The sequence below is a fragment of the Oncorhynchus nerka genome, linkage group LG8 (assembly GCF_034236695.1).
Source record: "Oncorhynchus nerka isolate Pitt River linkage group LG8, Oner_Uvic_2.0, whole genome shotgun sequence".
NCBI lineage: Eukaryota > Metazoa > Chordata > Actinopteri > Salmoniformes > Salmonidae > Oncorhynchus > Oncorhynchus nerka.
The window spans coordinates 46,896,738-46,912,794 of NC_088403.1; the positions used below are offsets into that span (position 1 = coordinate 46,896,738).

General features: G+C 39.7%; 1 protein-coding gene and 1 long non-coding RNA gene across 7 annotated transcripts; both read left to right on the forward strand.

Moving 5' to 3' along the window:
- Window positions 1–744: 744 nt before the first annotated feature.
- On the forward strand, window positions 745–1,399 carry LOC135572779 (uncharacterized). The gene is made up of 2 exons (XR_010464477.1): window positions 745–976; window positions 1,136–1,399. It is a non-coding gene; the product is annotated as an uncharacterized LOC135572779 (long non-coding RNA).
- Window positions 1,400–2,976: 1,577 nt separating this feature from the next.
- LOC115133448 (ubiquitin carboxyl-terminal hydrolase 47-like) lies at window positions 2,977–12,028 on the forward strand. 6 transcript variants are annotated; one of them, XM_029666683.2, is made up of 12 exons: window positions 2,977–3,069; window positions 3,822–3,919; window positions 4,036–4,132; window positions 4,259–4,374; window positions 6,269–6,339; window positions 6,464–6,595; window positions 6,711–6,797; window positions 6,950–7,078; window positions 7,309–7,437; window positions 7,618–7,655; window positions 7,855–7,889; window positions 8,565–9,117. In XM_029666683.2, the coding sequence occupies exons 2-12, from the start codon at window positions 3,832–3,834 to the stop codon at window positions 8,690–8,692; spliced, it is 1,050 nt and encodes a 349-aa protein (XP_029522543.1). In that variant the 5' UTR covers window positions 2,977–3,069; window positions 3,822–3,831; the 3' UTR covers window positions 8,693–9,117. The 6 variants fall into 6 exon arrangements, with proteins under 6 accessions (XP_029522543.1, XP_029522541.1, XP_029522545.1 ...); XM_029666681.2 differs by having other exon boundaries at window positions 2,981–3,080; XM_029666680.2 differs by having other exon boundaries at window positions 2,991–3,531.
- Window positions 12,029–16,057: the final 4,029 nt, after the last annotated feature.

The window sequence follows — 16,057 nt, forward strand, 5'->3', positions numbered from 1 at the left end:
TTTCCCTTCGTTAAAGGGTGAGATACTGTTTTAAAACCATTGATTTAAGACCCAAAATATATAGTACTAACTTTTTAAAGACATGTTCGAATTAATTACCAAATTGTACTACTATTTAAACATGCATCATTAGTGTTTTTATGTAAAAACATTGGAGACCTACAGTTGTACATTATTACAAACTTTATAACATACCATTGTAGGAAAGACTATAAATTGCTTCTGAGAATCTACGTCTAACAGTCGCTTCCCAATCACCTATGTCCAGTAGCCTTCAGAAATATCTATTAGGGAGGGATTCCCTTATTCACATCTCTTTTTTAATCTGTCCTGGCAGCTAAATATTCGGGGCTGTGGGTTTGCGCTAAAGCTGTGGTAACAGTGTTAAAGTATATGCTCCACGTTCTGTCCCTAACTATGTGTGTGTTTCGAGACATTTTTTTGTTTTGTTTTAGTTTTATAATGGTTACAGTCGGGGTTTGTACAGAGTTGGTTAAATCCGCTCTTTTGCTCCCCGTTTACATGGCTAATAATCTCCAAATTGCTCTAAACGGTGTTGTTTGTGTGAATATTGTTTTCCATAAAGTTAATAACCCCCCCCTAAAACGAAATATGAAATGACCTTTTCCCCTATCGTTAAAGCGTGCGATACATTTTTAAAACCAGTGATTTAATTCAAAATATTTAGTACCTACATTTTAACACATGTTATAATTCCAAATTATGTGTCCGCTGTGCGGGAAAATGATAATACAAGCGGAACTACGTAGCTAATACTGTTGTAACTGGGGATCCTTATTGTAGCAACACACTTTTGTAGGGAAGGCAATCCTGCGCTGCGTTAGCTAAATTTTCATGTCATCGGGTGTAGTTCATAAAGGTTGAAGAGTGTATGTTAGGATGAAGTGTGAATTCATGCCAGGAATAATAAGTGTGAAGTTTGATTTCCTCCCTTCTGTAATAAGCAGCCAATGAGGTATTTTTTCCTTTATTCATGTGTTTAATCTGAACCCGTTATAACGCCGGTTAAACTGTTATGTATGTAAGCACTTCAGAGTTATACCAAGCTAATAAGTCACTCCTAAGATAATGTTGTAAGAGTGTGCTTAACTGTATTTTTTCCCTCCCTGTGTAGATCAAACGTCCTGCCTGTAAATCCTGGGTATGCCCCACATCATTAATTAATAAAGATGTGTAGAAAACTGTTTAGCCATAGTTAAAGGCCTTTCATAAAGAGCCTGTCATGATTGCATGTCCCTTATGTTTAACACGTATTGCTTGTTACAGAATACTACTGTTGTACATTTAATATCCCCTAGCAGATTTCGTTGCCTTTGCACAAATTCTGTCATGTTACTGTGGTCTTTTTAAAAGTCAATAAATATGTGTGTAAAGTGTACATGTTTGATTCATTGTATATTTGTTTAAGCCCTCCTAGAAACACATAATTTCATCCCACAGCATTAATTAATAAGCTGTGTAGAAGCTGTTTAGCCATAAGTAAAGGCCTTTCATAAAGCGGCTGTCATGATAAACCTGAATCTGAAAGTACCTTTAGGATCTTTTCTTTGGGGTTCTAATCTCCCCGGGTGTACATGCACTGAAAATCCTTAGGCTGGAGCCATCTGGAAGCTCTGTGCCTGTACATATAAAGAGAACTCAATAGGAAACTAGGCTGAGAAACATTATTTAGATGGCTGTTTAATTGTTGTTTAAAGCCTGAAATGGACACAATGCCCAAGGGACCTTGTTTCTAACACACACCCACACCCACACACATTCCTTATTTCTCACACACACCCACACACACACATATTCAGGTCTCTAAAAAATGGCTTGTTCTGGACATTTATAATGCTGAGGCCACAGCGCTATCTATAGCCCCAGACATTCCTGCTTCATAGATAACAACCATAAGGGAGAAAAAACTGGGGGGTGGAGGGGGGCATGGGCCCCAAAAGTTCAAACACCCTCTAACACATGACCACACGAACAGGGGGGGCGGGGCAGGGGCACATATTCTGTACATGTCATCAGGTCATAAGGTCAGCAATCAATCAAATTTGACACGCGCCATATCCTATTACTCTCTTACCTTCTTACTACATTTGCACGCACTGTATACAGATTTTTCTATTGTGTTATTGACTGTACGTTTGTTTATCCCATGTGTAACTGTGTTGTTTTTGTCACACTGCTTTGCTTTATCTTGGCCAGGTCGCAGTTGTAAATGAGAACTTGTTCTCAACTGGCCTACCTGGTTAAATAAAGTTTCAATTAAAAATAAAAAAATACAGAAAAAGAGATGAACATTATTGACAGTGCTGCAGCTGAAACTCAAAACTACTGACAAAGTACGCCAGAGCTCAGGTAGGCAGTTAAAACTACCACACAAACAAACACACACATCACACTCTGAGAATTGACCGTTGGCTAATTTAATGGTTACACACTGAACAAAGAAACTTGTATTGAGTATAATTTGATAAGAGGGAAACGTGCACAATGAATGTGAAATCAATTCAAATGAACTTGATTATAATGCTGATATGTGAAGCTATCCTATGATGTGTTCTACTCTCCTCACCTTTTTATTTAGGGAACAGTATGAGTACCATACAGACAAGCAGCTGGAATATTCATGCCTGTTCTCCTTTTATGGGATCCAGAAGGAAGATTGGCAATGTCTACTCTCCTCTTCTATTTTCATGATTTTTTAAATCGACAATTCGCTACATGATCTATAATCTCCCGTAGACATTTTATTTGACCTAAACGTTGTGCTTCGTTAAATTATATATGTCTATGTGTGAGAGAGAGGGGGATCATATAATTAGGAATTGGACTACTAATGTAATAGGCTCTGTTTGGGGATATACATTATTAAAAACAACTCTTAATATGTGTTTTATTTCTTTCAGTAGCCCGTATACAATACGCCACATCTGGCCATATATGCGTATTACTGTAGATTTCAAGCGAGGTAAAGTGAATCTAAATCGAAACTGAAATTTGGAAAACAAATATGTCGCACTTCTCTTTCTCGAAGCAGAAAAATCGGTGAAATCGGTAAATTGTTGGTAGGCTACGGTTTTAATTGTGTTATCACAGTGCTAAAATGTACATGAAACTAACGGAGTAATCAAGTCATGAAATCATACCGATATATAGGTATTGTAAGACGCCTGATGTCCGTTTCCAGGCTTTATTTCAGCCCTGCTGAAGCTACTATTCATGTAGATTATTCATGTGTGCATGCATATTGTTGTGGCGAATCTTCAAATATTTGGAATTTGAATCCATATGCGAGGTCTACAATTAGATTTTAATACAGACGACATTTTCCATAACGCTGTCCACAAATGAGTGTTGCTGCAGCAGTAACCTCAAAACGAAAATCCGCGCAAACAGACGTACAAAAATGAAACTATGGTGCGTCTTTACGGGTGACGGGCTTTGTTTATCGAAAAAGGCCTGAATAATTATTGTAAGTAAAATAAAAACTCAAAGTAGCCTCGTAGCCCAGATACGGTACGACATTCTCATTGTTATTTCATAAATGATTTAGCCTGATAATAATTCTATTCTATTCTATATATAATGTGGTTATTATTGTTATTGTTGTAGTTATATAATTGTTGTTACATTGTTATAATTGTTATAGTGTTGTCCTAATAATACTCGTATAATTAGTCTAGTATGTGTTTACAATAAGGTAGGCCTAAATATATTTTTCCAAATCAAGGTGTATATATATGTAAATCTAACAGATTATGGCTTTAATGTTTTCTCTGTTAACACAAGATCTTTTGATTATTCAGGCGTGAAAAAATGAGTTCCAAGGAGAATCCTCCAAAGAAAAAAGGATGCGACAAAGGCATCGTGAAGAGGTTTAAAATGAGACTTGACCTCATATTTGGTAAGCAATAAGTACGTTTCTGTCTCAAGATCGAGCCATTATAGGTCTACATGTTGACACACTGAAGTGGATCAGTTATGGTACTACAATAATTCATTATTCTTTCTTTATTTTAGACTACAATGGCTTAGTTAATCAAGGAGCAACCTGTTATTTGAACAGTGTGCTGCAGGTCCTCTTCATGACTAAGGACTTCAGAGAGGCTGTGGAAAGGTTTGAGAATTTCCATTTTCTGATCGAGTCCCACTTAACACAATGATTACAATCTAAAAATCAATACATCAAACTATAATAATATGCAGTAAGAGAATATATTAGATATCACATCGATCTCTACAGTCACTGTGGTCAAGATCGGAAGACCGCTGATTTTCACCTGAAAAGCCTTTTCGAGGCGTTAAAGACAAGTGAAACTCACACAAAGGACATCTTATCCATACTTGGCATTGGGAATGGTGAGTTTGCTTTTGATATCCTGCTGAGAAAGAGTATATATTTTTACCTAACTTTGATAAATGTACAAGTGCTCTAAGAGCATTATACAGTATATTCAAACAAGTATAATACATTCCTTTCCTGCAGTCAAATGACCTGGTAGGCCTCATGGGTGGAATGTTATTCTCTTTTTTTAAATTTCATAATTAATGAACATTTAAAAAATAAAATGCCTAAAATCCGCTATTTCTATGTCAAATATATATACTGTGACCTCCCGAGTGATGCAGTGGTCTAAGGCACTGCATCGCAGTGCAAGCCGAGTTACTACAGTTCCTGGTTTGATATCATGCTGTGTCGTAGCCATCCGTGACCGGGAGACCCATGAGGCAACAAACAATTGGCCCAGCATCGTCCGGGTTAGGGGAGGGTTTGGCCGCCCGGGATATCCTTGTCCCACTCCTGTGGCGGTCCTGGGCGCATGCAAGCTGACATGGTTGCCAGGTGTACGGTGTTTGGTAGGGCTGGCTTCCAGGTTAAGCGTGCATTGTGTCAAGAAGCAGTGTGGCTTTCCGGGGTTGTGTTTCGGAGGACGCACGCCACTCGACCTTCGCCTCTACCGAATCCATAGGGGAGATGCAGCGATGGTACAAGACTGTAACTACCAATTGGGAATGATGAAATTGTGTAGAAAATAATTTTTACAATAATAAGTATTCAGACCCCTTCCCTTTTTCCACATTTTATTACGTTACAAACTTATTCTAAAATTGATTAAATAAAACGTTTTCCTCCTCAATCTACACACAATACCCCATAATGACAAAGTGCTATTGTAATAAAAATAAAATCTGAAATCCCTTATTTACAAAAATATTAAGACCCTTTGCTTTGACACTCGAAATTGAGCTCAGGTGCATCCTGTTTCCATTCATCATCCTTGAGATGTTTCTACAGCTTGATTGGATCCAACTGTGGTAAATTAAATTGATTGGACATGATTTGGAAGGGCACACACCTGTCTGTATAAGGTCCCACAGTTGACAGTGCATGTCAGAGTAAAAACCAAGCCACGATTGTCTAAAAAATTGTCCATAGAGCTCAGAGACAGGATTGTGTCAAGGCACAGAACTGGGGAAGGGTACCAAACATTTCTGCAGCATTGAAGTTCACCAAGAACACAGTGGCCTCCATCATTCCTAAATGGAAGAGGTTTGGAACCACCAAGACTCTTCCTAGAGCTGGCCACCCGGCCAAACTGAGCAATCGGGGGAGAAGGGCCCTGGTCAGGAAGGTGACCAAGAACCTGGTGGTTAGTCTGACAAAGCTCCAGAGTTCCTCTTTGGAGATGGGAGAACCTTTCAGAAGGACAACCATCTCTGCAGCACTCCACCAATCAGGCCTTTATGGTAGAGTGGCCAGACGGAAGTCACTCCTCAGTAAAAGGCACATGACAGCCTGCTTGGAGTTTGCCACAAGGTACCTTAAGGACTCATACCATAAGAAACAAGATCATCTGGTCTGACGAAACCAAGATTGAACTCTTTGGCTTGAATGCCAAGTGTCACGTCTTGAGGAAACCTGGCACCATCCCTACTGTGAGGCATGTTGGTGGCAGCATTATGCTGTGGGGATGTTTTTCAGTGTGTGTGTGTGAGGGGAATTATTTTGTTTCAAAGTAGATTTGTTTAAGACTACCAAGAAACACTCTTGTGTGACCCTGATTTAGCCCACTGCATTAAAAGGTTAAACTATATACATACATTTGAATGAATCAAATTATAAATCATTTTAGTAAAACATATATATTAGTAAACAATTATAAATTATATGAGTTTATATAAATGAAAAAGTATATCCTTTGCATTATGACCTACCGCAGGAGTGTTTTGACTTGTTGTTTTTACCAATCAGTTTACGAGCAACGGGATGCTGCTGAATATTTTGAGAATATTTTATGCATGGTCAATCCTTATGTGTCTCAGGTACAGTATTATTGATTATTTATACTGACATGTTATTAGAAAAAACCTGCAACTGAACATGTTATAAATACAATATTTGCCATGACAAGACTTTATTATTATATGGCATATGTTTTGCATTTAGATCTTCAAAGGACATTTGAGACACACGATGAGATGTTCAGAAGGTCATGTGACCAGTGTTGAAACTGGTCCATTCTGGACTCTGCCACTCTCAATAGAAAATCCATCCGACTCAAACAAAACCTACAGTGTGGTAAGGAAAATATTCTTCAAGTATTTTAGTCATTTCCAAAGGTTTTGATTTTTGCAGGGAAGGATTTTTTGTAAACGGTGTGTGTGTGTGTGTGTGTGTGTGTGTGTGTTTACAGAGGGATGGTTTTGAGGAGTTTTTCAAGTCTTCAACTGTCAGTGAGATGTATTGCGACCAATGCAATGAGAAAACCCGTTCAACCATTGTGAGTTGTGATGTCGAGAATATTCAATCATATCAAAATCCTTAATCCACAATGGTACCAAAAGCCTCTCAAAAAGATAACACGCTTTAGACTATGGAAGGTAATGGCTATACTGATAGACTGATAGTGTGTGTTTGTTTTGTGTCGCCCAGGCATGTAAAATGGAACATCACCCAGAGATTCTGACTCTGCTCCTCAAGAGGTTTGAGTTTGACTACCACAGTATGTCATATACCAAAAACGACTGCTGTGTTGAAGTTCCTCACACGTTACGGACAAAGGTATTTAGAGATACTTTCTTTATAGGACAGGTGCTTTTGTAACATTTTTCTCGGGTAGGCGACACATTTGTATGTGTATGTATTCAGGCAGGAGCACTATAAAAGGAAAACAGAGGGTTACGTGTTCTCTCATTCTCATTGGTCCTTCACCGGTCCCTACCAACCACAGCTTCGTAAATGTAAATGATGGCGGTGTTTTTCTTTTCATGACAGACCTTTTCTCTGAACAGAACTGTGACTATGAACTCTATGCAGTGGTGGACCATGTGGGAAGTCTAAGAGGTGGACATTACACTGCTAGAATCAAGTCCTATGATGATCACAACTGGTATGTGTTCGATGACAGCTACGTCAGACAGGTATGTTTTTTTGTCAATTGATTTGAATATTGACTGTTTACAGTGTCAAATATGATGTGTCGTCAAAATATATTAAAACACCACCAATAGACGCCACCCTCAATATACTGTAGGCCAGTGTACACAATGATTTGCATATATTTGTATACTCTTGTAATACATACTGCTCCTCTCTTACAGCCCAATCCACAATCAATCAGTCATATGAATAATGAAAGGTAAAATGTCAGTGTTTTCCATCTCTTGAGGTTTGTGTGTGTGTGTGTGTGTGTGTGTGTGTGTGTGTGTGTGTGTGTGTGTGTGTGTGTGTGTGTGTGTGTGTGTGTGTGTGTGTTTTCCAGAGAACATCATGCCAAACTGAATCACCTCTTTTTTTGTAATATTACAGTTTTAACATTATTTTCCTATTTCCACTAGATCCCAGAGTGTGTATCTGCTTATGTACAAGAAATGTAAGTTAAAGTGGCAGTGCAGTAAAAAAAAATATATATATTCCTGTGTTTTCTATATATTTCTACACTACTAGGTTGGAATAATAACTGTGAAAATGATGTAAGAGATGTTTGAAAATACTGCCTGAAATTTTAGCTTGTTTTGCATGGGTGGGGTTTTGGACAATAGACCAATAACCAATAAGAGAGGTAGCCCTACTCTTTGCCAATAACAGCTAGTTTTAAGGTTACATATTGCTCCCAATAGGCTTCTCCAAATAAGTCCCTCACTCAGACCACTCTCAGACAGTCTTAGGAAAATTCTTGCTTGAGATATTGCTTTTTGCTAAGAAACCTTTTTTTCTTCTTTTTTTTACAATTTTAATTTAAAACAATCACTGTAAGGTACTTAATTGTTACCCAGAAATGATTTGATATTGAGAAAGAAATGGCTGCATTGGAGCGATAACAATCTGTCATACAGTCATCCCGTACAGTAGCATCACTTATCTTAAAGGATCCTCCTATATGTCTTCAATTATCCTGAATTCAACAGCTCCTCTTCAGTCCCCTCAGATTTGTGGCCCTAAATGTTCATTCTGCTTTTGGATAAACTGAATTATGCTTCCTTCATCTAAACTATTTTTGACCAATTACAGTCAAACGTATCTATGCATTTCCCTCTGTAATTCTAAGCACGTGCTCCGGATCAACCAGGAGAAGAGGAAATTAAGAAAAGAGGAGGAATTAAAGTGTATGGAAGAGGAATGGAAGAAAATAGAAGAAGAATTGAGGAGAATAAAAGAGGAATGGAATACAATTAAAGCAGAATTGAAGAAAATAATCAATGTGGAATCACAGAGTATAGCATTGCAATTGGAGAGAATATATGTGGAATTCAAGGCATGGGTAGACAACAATGGAAGAGGCATTGATGACATTCCTCAACAATTCATGACAATAAGAGAGACAGTGAAGATGATAGAAGAGGAAGAGAAGAGAATATACGGAGTTGACGAGTATAGAAGAGAAATTGAAATGAATACAAAAGAAATTGAAATGTATAGAAGAGGGATTGAAAAACATAGAGGAGGACTTGAAGAGCATAGAAGAGGAATTGAAAAGCATAGAAGAGGAATTGAAAAGCATAGAAGAGGAATTGAAAAGTATAGAAAAGGAATTGGAGAGTATAGAAGAGAAGAGAAAGTGAAGGGTATGGAACAGGAATGAAATATAATAGAAGAGGAATGGAAGAGTGTAGAAGAGGAATTGAACATATGACGGAGTCTGCTACTACGTCCCATTGGGGACGCTAAGTCACTTAAAGCTAACTGCCAGTTGAAGTCTCTGGGAAAGTGATATCAACAATGGCAACTAACAGCTTCACTAGCCAGCTATTCTGGTTAAAGCCTTCAGCAATAACACAGGTACGCTTGGAACAAATGATATTCTGTTTTAGGTCCCGCTTTATTTGAAGTGCATCTTATGAAGGCTAAGGCTTCATAAAGCAGTCATATACTGTCGAATTTAAAAGTACTAGATAAATGGGCCACAAATCCTCTATAACTATTTCATGCTCTAGAAAAGAGTAACGAACGTCAACAAATCAATGAATGGTTATGTCATACAGCTATGCCACATTATACATCGTTATAGAGCATGATATATGGTTATAGATCATTTGTGAAGCATCTATGTAGTGCTTTATGAAGCCTTCATAGGATGCACTTCAAATAAAGTGGGCCCAGTACCCAGTTTTATTCAGTGGCCTTTTAGACATATAGATACAGTTTTTAGTTTTAGGCTACAAGCCCATTCTGCCTAGTCTGTGTCATTAGCCATATCGACTAAAGAGAACACGTTTGCATTTTGTATTTTTTATATCTCTTTAGTCATACAAATAATGCCAACAACAGGCAACTTCAAAAGTCCTTTATCACTTGATACATAAAAATTTAAAAAATTAGGCTTACCATGTACAATGTTTGTTCTGGGGTGTATTCATTAGTGCACACCCTAGCAAACCATTAGCAATGATTGCCCACTAAAGGCCTGCTTTAACTGTTGTGCGTGTGTGTGTGTGCGTGTGTGTGTGTGTGTGTGTGTGTGTGTGTGTGTGTGTGTGTGTGTGTGTGTGTGTGTGTGTGTGGAAATAAGAACCTAACTAGGGAAGTATGTCCTATGCAGTGGAGGCTCCACAGAGGAGGAAGGGGAGGACCATCCTCCTCAGTGAAATTTCATAAAAATAAAAATAGTGAAACATTCAAAAGGTTTTCCTTTTTAGATAAAACTGTACTAAATAAATTCATATGTCACCAAATAATTGATTAAAATGAAAGTCTACAGTAACTTCAACAGCACTGTCTGGGGTAGCACCATGGTGTAGCCTGAGGACAGCTAGCTTCTGTCCTCCTCTTGCTACACTGACTTCAAAACAAAAGCTAGAAGACTCGTAGCATGTACCCCTGACTGCAGTGTGCAGTTCGGGCCTGGCTCAATATGGGTGGAGTCACATAATTGACTCCGCCCACGTTTGACCCCGCCCACCAGTGTTTGACAGTCACACACTGAATACAAACACACACGTTTGTGCAAGGCACACGTTGAATACAAACATATTTCATTTTTGAAGATTGTAAGTAATATTATATAACGTGGTACCAGCACATGTGTTGTAACACTTTTTGTTTCATGCTATATTTGAGACAAGCTACTGATATTGTTGCAGTGAACAACAGACTTGTTATGTATGTCATGTACTGTTAAAATTGTGTTGATAAATGTTATACATTTGTAATTATATTATTTCATTGAGTGTATATATACAGTTACTACCTATCCTGATTTATAATGCTATTTACTTTCCTCATGAGAATGTATTTAAAAAAAAAAAAAAAATGTATTTCACCTTTATTTAACCAGGTGGGCCAGTTGAGAACAAGTTCTCTGTCACGAATACCACCGAAGGTGGCTCCCCTTCCTGTTCGGGTGGCGCTCGGCGGTGGTCGTCGCCGGTCTACTAGCTGCCACCGATCCCTTTTTCCTTTTCGTTTGTTTTTGTCTAATTGTTTTCACCTGTTCCTTGTTGGGGTTTTGGGATGGGTGTTATTTAAGTTAGTTTAGCCCGCTGGTGTTTGTGCGGGCTTGTTGGTTGTTATGTTTGGTGATGTATCGTGTTTTGTTTTGGGTTTTCGCTGTCCAGTGTTTGTATCTAGGTTTTGGGTTTGTTTAGCGCCAGTGTTTTGGGCATTCACCCATGTTTTGGACCTGTTACGTTTTGAAGGACATGAAAGCGTTTTCCCGTTCATTTCGCTCTCTGCATTTGACTCCTCACTCATTTCACTCACCCGCCGTTACATTCTCATTTTCTACTGCGACCTGGCCAAGATAAAGCAAAATGGAGAATGGAGAAAGAATATAACATATAGACACATGGACAAGCTGAATGTGCTTTGTACACTAAGTTTTACCAGCTCCAGTAAAGAGATCAGAGACTCGGGTGACGTCTACATCATCTTTACTAAACAACACAATTAACAATTGAAACAAATAACACAGCAGAGAAAAACAAGGTTTGACCACTCCTCAAAAATGGCTTCACTCTTGCTCCTCAAAAGAGGCAGACAGTCATTTTATTGTAGTCAACTGCCTCCACATAGAACATCTCATAATGTCTCTGTAAGTGGAACGAGAACATGAATGGTTCCTTGAGGAGAATATTCTTCATCCAGGCCATCATACAACCGTAGTTCTTTAAGAGTTTTCAGTTTCGTCTAGAAAGAAAACAGATTGTGGTCATTGAGTAATGTAAGGGAACCTCTAGTGATGTGTGTACAAGAATGCACCTTACTTTAGCTAATAGCCTATGCTGTACCTGATCCTGCAGAGGGGGGATCACACAATCGGATGGGTATCCCAAAAAACCCAGGATGCTGATGGTATGTCAGGTGCTTCAGAAACTGTGCTCTGTTGATTATTGTTGCCGTGCAACAGCAACAACGAAAGCCACGCTTTATGATTGTGACCTCTGAAAGAAAGGAATAACAGTAAAGTAACAATCTATCAAATTGAATTAAATACACTGATGTAACTGAAAAACAATAGGGCAAATATAAAAAAAATGTGAATGTCAAATATATTCAATAAACAAAGAAATAGTACCTCTGTGCCTCACTGAAGCATGACCTTTGATGTGGTTGTTGACCTTTGGTGTGGTTGTTGACCATATATTGTTCAGCCTTATATGTGCAGAAGGGGCAGTGATGAAGTTGACAGCTGCTGCATCGCCCTCCAACAACACACTAACGTGTCTCTATACATCAAAAAAAAATAAGCATAGACATAAAAAGGCATGAAGGCATGGACATAGAGTGGCATAAAATAGGCAATAGGCATTTCATTTCATTATTGTATATACTGTGTGTAGGCTGTGTAGACTCGCTATGTGTATCTTAGGGAATGGCCGCCGGCATCAACATTTACATTTACATTTACATTTAAGTCATTTAGCAGACGCTCTTATCCAGAGCGACTTACAAATTGGTGCTTTCACCTTATGACATCCAGTGGAACAGCCACTTTACAATAGTGCATCTAGGTCTAGATGTGGCCGTCTCAGTCACCAGATCTCAACCCAATTGAACACTACTGGGAGATTCTGGAGCGACACCTGAGACGGCGTTTTTCACCACCATCAACAAAAAAAAACACCAAATGATGGAATTTCTGGTGGAAGAATGGCGTCTCATCCCTCCAATAGAGTTCCAGACACTTGTAGAATTAATGCCAAGATGGACTGAAGCTGTTCTGATTGGTGGAGGCCCAACGCCCTATTGAGACGCTATATGTTGGTGTTTCCTTTACTTTGGCAGCTCTCCAAGTCTCTCAGGTACTGTGTCTATGGTTACTACCAGAACCACATGCATGTCTATGTAACAAGGTTTCAAGGGGCTCGGCATGTCACAGCCCAGTGTTTAGATTCATAGTAGATGTAGTTTTAGGGGGCTCAGCATGTCACAGCCCAGTGTTTAGATTCATGGTAGATGTAGTTTTAGGGGGCTCAGCATGTCACAGCCCAGTGTTTAGATTCATGGTAGATGTAGTTTTAGGGGGCTCAGCATATCACAGCCCAGTGTTTAGATTCATGGTAGATGAAGTTTTAGGGGGCTCAGCATGTCACAGCCCAGTGTTCAGATTCATGGTAGATGTAGTTTTAGGGGGCTCAGCATGTCACAGCCCAGTGTTTAGATAGATTATATTAGCCCTACAGTACACCATCACAAGACCCACAGCAACAGGAAGACAACTCATCCTGTTCTGTAGCAGCACAGAAACATCCATGTCTGTCTCACTCCTTCCCTCACGTCTCACTCCTCCCCTCACGTCTCACTCCTCCCCTCACGTCTCACTCCTCCTCTCACGTTTCACTCCTCCCCTCACGTCGTGTTTATCAGGCCTTTATTCACTTCACTCACAGGCCTCCAGGTAAAGTGTGTGTGTGTGAGAGGGTTGGGAGGTGTGTGTGTGTGTGAGAGGGTTGGGAGGTGTGTGTGTGTGTGTGAGAGGGTTGGGAGGTGTGTGTGTGTGTGTGAGAGGGTTGGGAGGTGTGTGTGTGTGTGAGAGGGTTGGGAGGTGTGTGTGTGTGTGAGAGGGTTGGGAGGTGTGTGTGTGTGTGTGTGAGGGTTGGGAGGTGTGTGTGTGTGTGTGAGAGAAGGTTGGGAGGTGTGTGTGTGAGAGAAGGTTGGGAGGTGTGTGTGTGTGAGAGAAGGTTGGGAGGTGTGTGTGAGTGAGAGGGTTGGGAGGTGTGTGTGAGTATCAACGATACACATTTAGAGCCAGCCAAACACAACGAGGCATACGTTGAAGAAACGCAGAAAATCAATGATCAAATCGATTACATAACTGTACATGTAAACCTAGGCTTACCGCTCAAGTAGGTACATTTGTCCAAATAAGATTTCCTCATTGTAAGCAATTGCCTAAGGGTGCTATTGCTAACGTTAATTAGCTAGCTCACGTGAAAATGGGTGCTAATTAACACTATGCTATCGGTGCGGTAGTTGGTTAATTCCAATAATTTTTTTAAATTACAGGAGACAGGAGGAGGTGTATTATAAATTGTTCTCTTTGTTTTCGAACTTTATTTTTGTTTCCAATTCGTGCAATCTATTCCAAATTGCCTTGCTAACTTCTGTAGCTAGCTACCAGCACGAGTGTGCAGTTTTCTCCGCCAGAATGGTAGAAGGGCCAACGGAAAGTCTGAGCCTTGGTCAAAAAGTGGGTACAGTGCCACAAAGAACATAGATTGTTCAGCTAACGAAAAAACAAAAGCAGGGCATGCAAGAATTTGCTTTTAGAGGACACGACGAGAGGGAAAGTTCCATTAACAAGGGCAACTACAAGGAGGTTGCAGAGGTAATTACGCGTTATGATGCTTTACTTGCTGAACATATCAAACTTTCAACTGTCTTTTTTGGGATGTCGAAAACAATTCAGAAAGATTTGATAGCTTCCATCGCATCATCCATTAAAAGTTCGATTAAGGGGAGAGCTTGGCGCAGCGCATTTTGTCTAGTGCGCTCAGAAGATGAGAACACATAATCACTCCGGACAGACACAAGCAAAAACTCATGACATAAATGTTGTCAGCAGGCTACACCTAAACATTGGAAATCTGACATGCTGTATCGGATGATCAACTGTTAAAAATTGCCCCCCCGCTCTGGGACCTATGGTGCCACCAGTCTGTTTGCAGTTGTCAGTTATCGTCAAATATGTGGATGATCAGGGCTTTATTAAGGAACCTTTCTTGGGAAACTTTATTGTGTCAAGTGGGCGAGATGCGCAGTCTGTGTTTGACTTTATGAATTTTGAGATGTTTGTAGAAAAACTCCAAACCTATGATGGATTGTATCCATCCAAAAGTGTTTAAACTCAAAACCTATTTCCATTTTCCACTGAAACTGTGATTTAAAAAAAATAAAGTAGTTGTACAATATCATGGGTATGCTCAGAGCATCTTTTTACAGCTTGAGAAGTTGACATTTTACTACTGTACTTGGGCCTTTAATAAGGAGGTTTGCTGATTACAGAAGACAGATTCCAGTTGTTAGGTTTGTTAGTGACTCAAATTTTCTGCTGATATTCTGATCTTGTATCTCACTCCACAGTTTACTGGCTCTGCGGACCCCTGGGAGATTGATCACAGCTCTATAAGTCTGCATTTCAATTGGACTGGTGTGTATTATATGCCTATAGGGAACGCACTATTCCCTTTGAGATGGACAGCTCCTGAGGACATCACCAGTAGAAAGTTCACCATCAAGGGTGACGTGTGGTCCTTCGGCACCTTGCTGTATGAGATCATGACCTATGGGGAGATGCCCTGTCCCAGTAAGATTTGTATAATTAGGATATATTAATCTCCTTGGCATTAAAGCTCATTGAGGGAAAAATTGGACAAGATGGTGCTGACTGAGAGGGGCGAAATCAAATGATCTTTACTTCTATTGTACAGAAAAGTTCATACTATTATCCCATTTGACCCCAAGCACTTCTGGATATCAGATAAACAGTTACTAACCACGATTTCGACCTCAAATAAGACTTCAACTCAGCTGTTGCCCGGTCCCTATTCCTTTGTTCCATTAGCTACCAAAACCCTGCAGGCATAGACGCAGTAGACGAGCTGCAGCCCTGGTGAAAATGAGCGATGAGAAAACCGAACGGCGCTCCCCTCCTTTCTGTTGGCAAATGTCCAGTCACTTTAGAATAAGATGAGCTTCGTTTGAGAGTCACATGTCTTACAGATACGTGGCTAGATGATGACACTATACACATAGTAATTTGTGGATTCTTCATCTAGTGGCAAGATCGGACGAAGGCTTTGGGAAAGTCTAAAGAAGGAGGGGTGGTTTCATAAATAACAACAGGTGTGCTGCTTCCAGTGTGAAGGAAATCTATAACTTTTGCTCACCTGATATAGAAAACCTCATGGTAAGTTAAGCTGCAGACTCTTTCATCTACCAAGAGAGTTATCCGTAATTATCACGGCTGTCTACAAGACAACAAAACTCTGGCACTCAACAAACTGTATGGGGCCATAAACAAACAAGAAACTGCTCACCCAGTGGCAGTGTTTCTGGGGGGCGGAGACTAACTTGAGGAGATTAAAACCGTGCTCCCTCACT

Bases quoted from the DNA above. Each gene is read 5' to 3' on its own strand.
- LOC115133448 (XM_029666683.2), top strand. From the start codon at position 3,832: ATGAGTTCCAAGGAGAATCCTCCAAAGAAAAAAGGATGCGACAAAGGC. The intron at 4,133-4,258 runs GTTTGAGAATTT...CGATCTCTACAG, and splicing joins TTCAGAGAGGCTGTGGAAAG to TCACTGTGGTCAAGATCGGA. The intron at 7,656-7,854 runs GTAAAATGTCAG...TATTTCCACTAG, and splicing joins AGTCATATGAATAATGAAAG to ATCCCAGAGTGTGTATCTGC.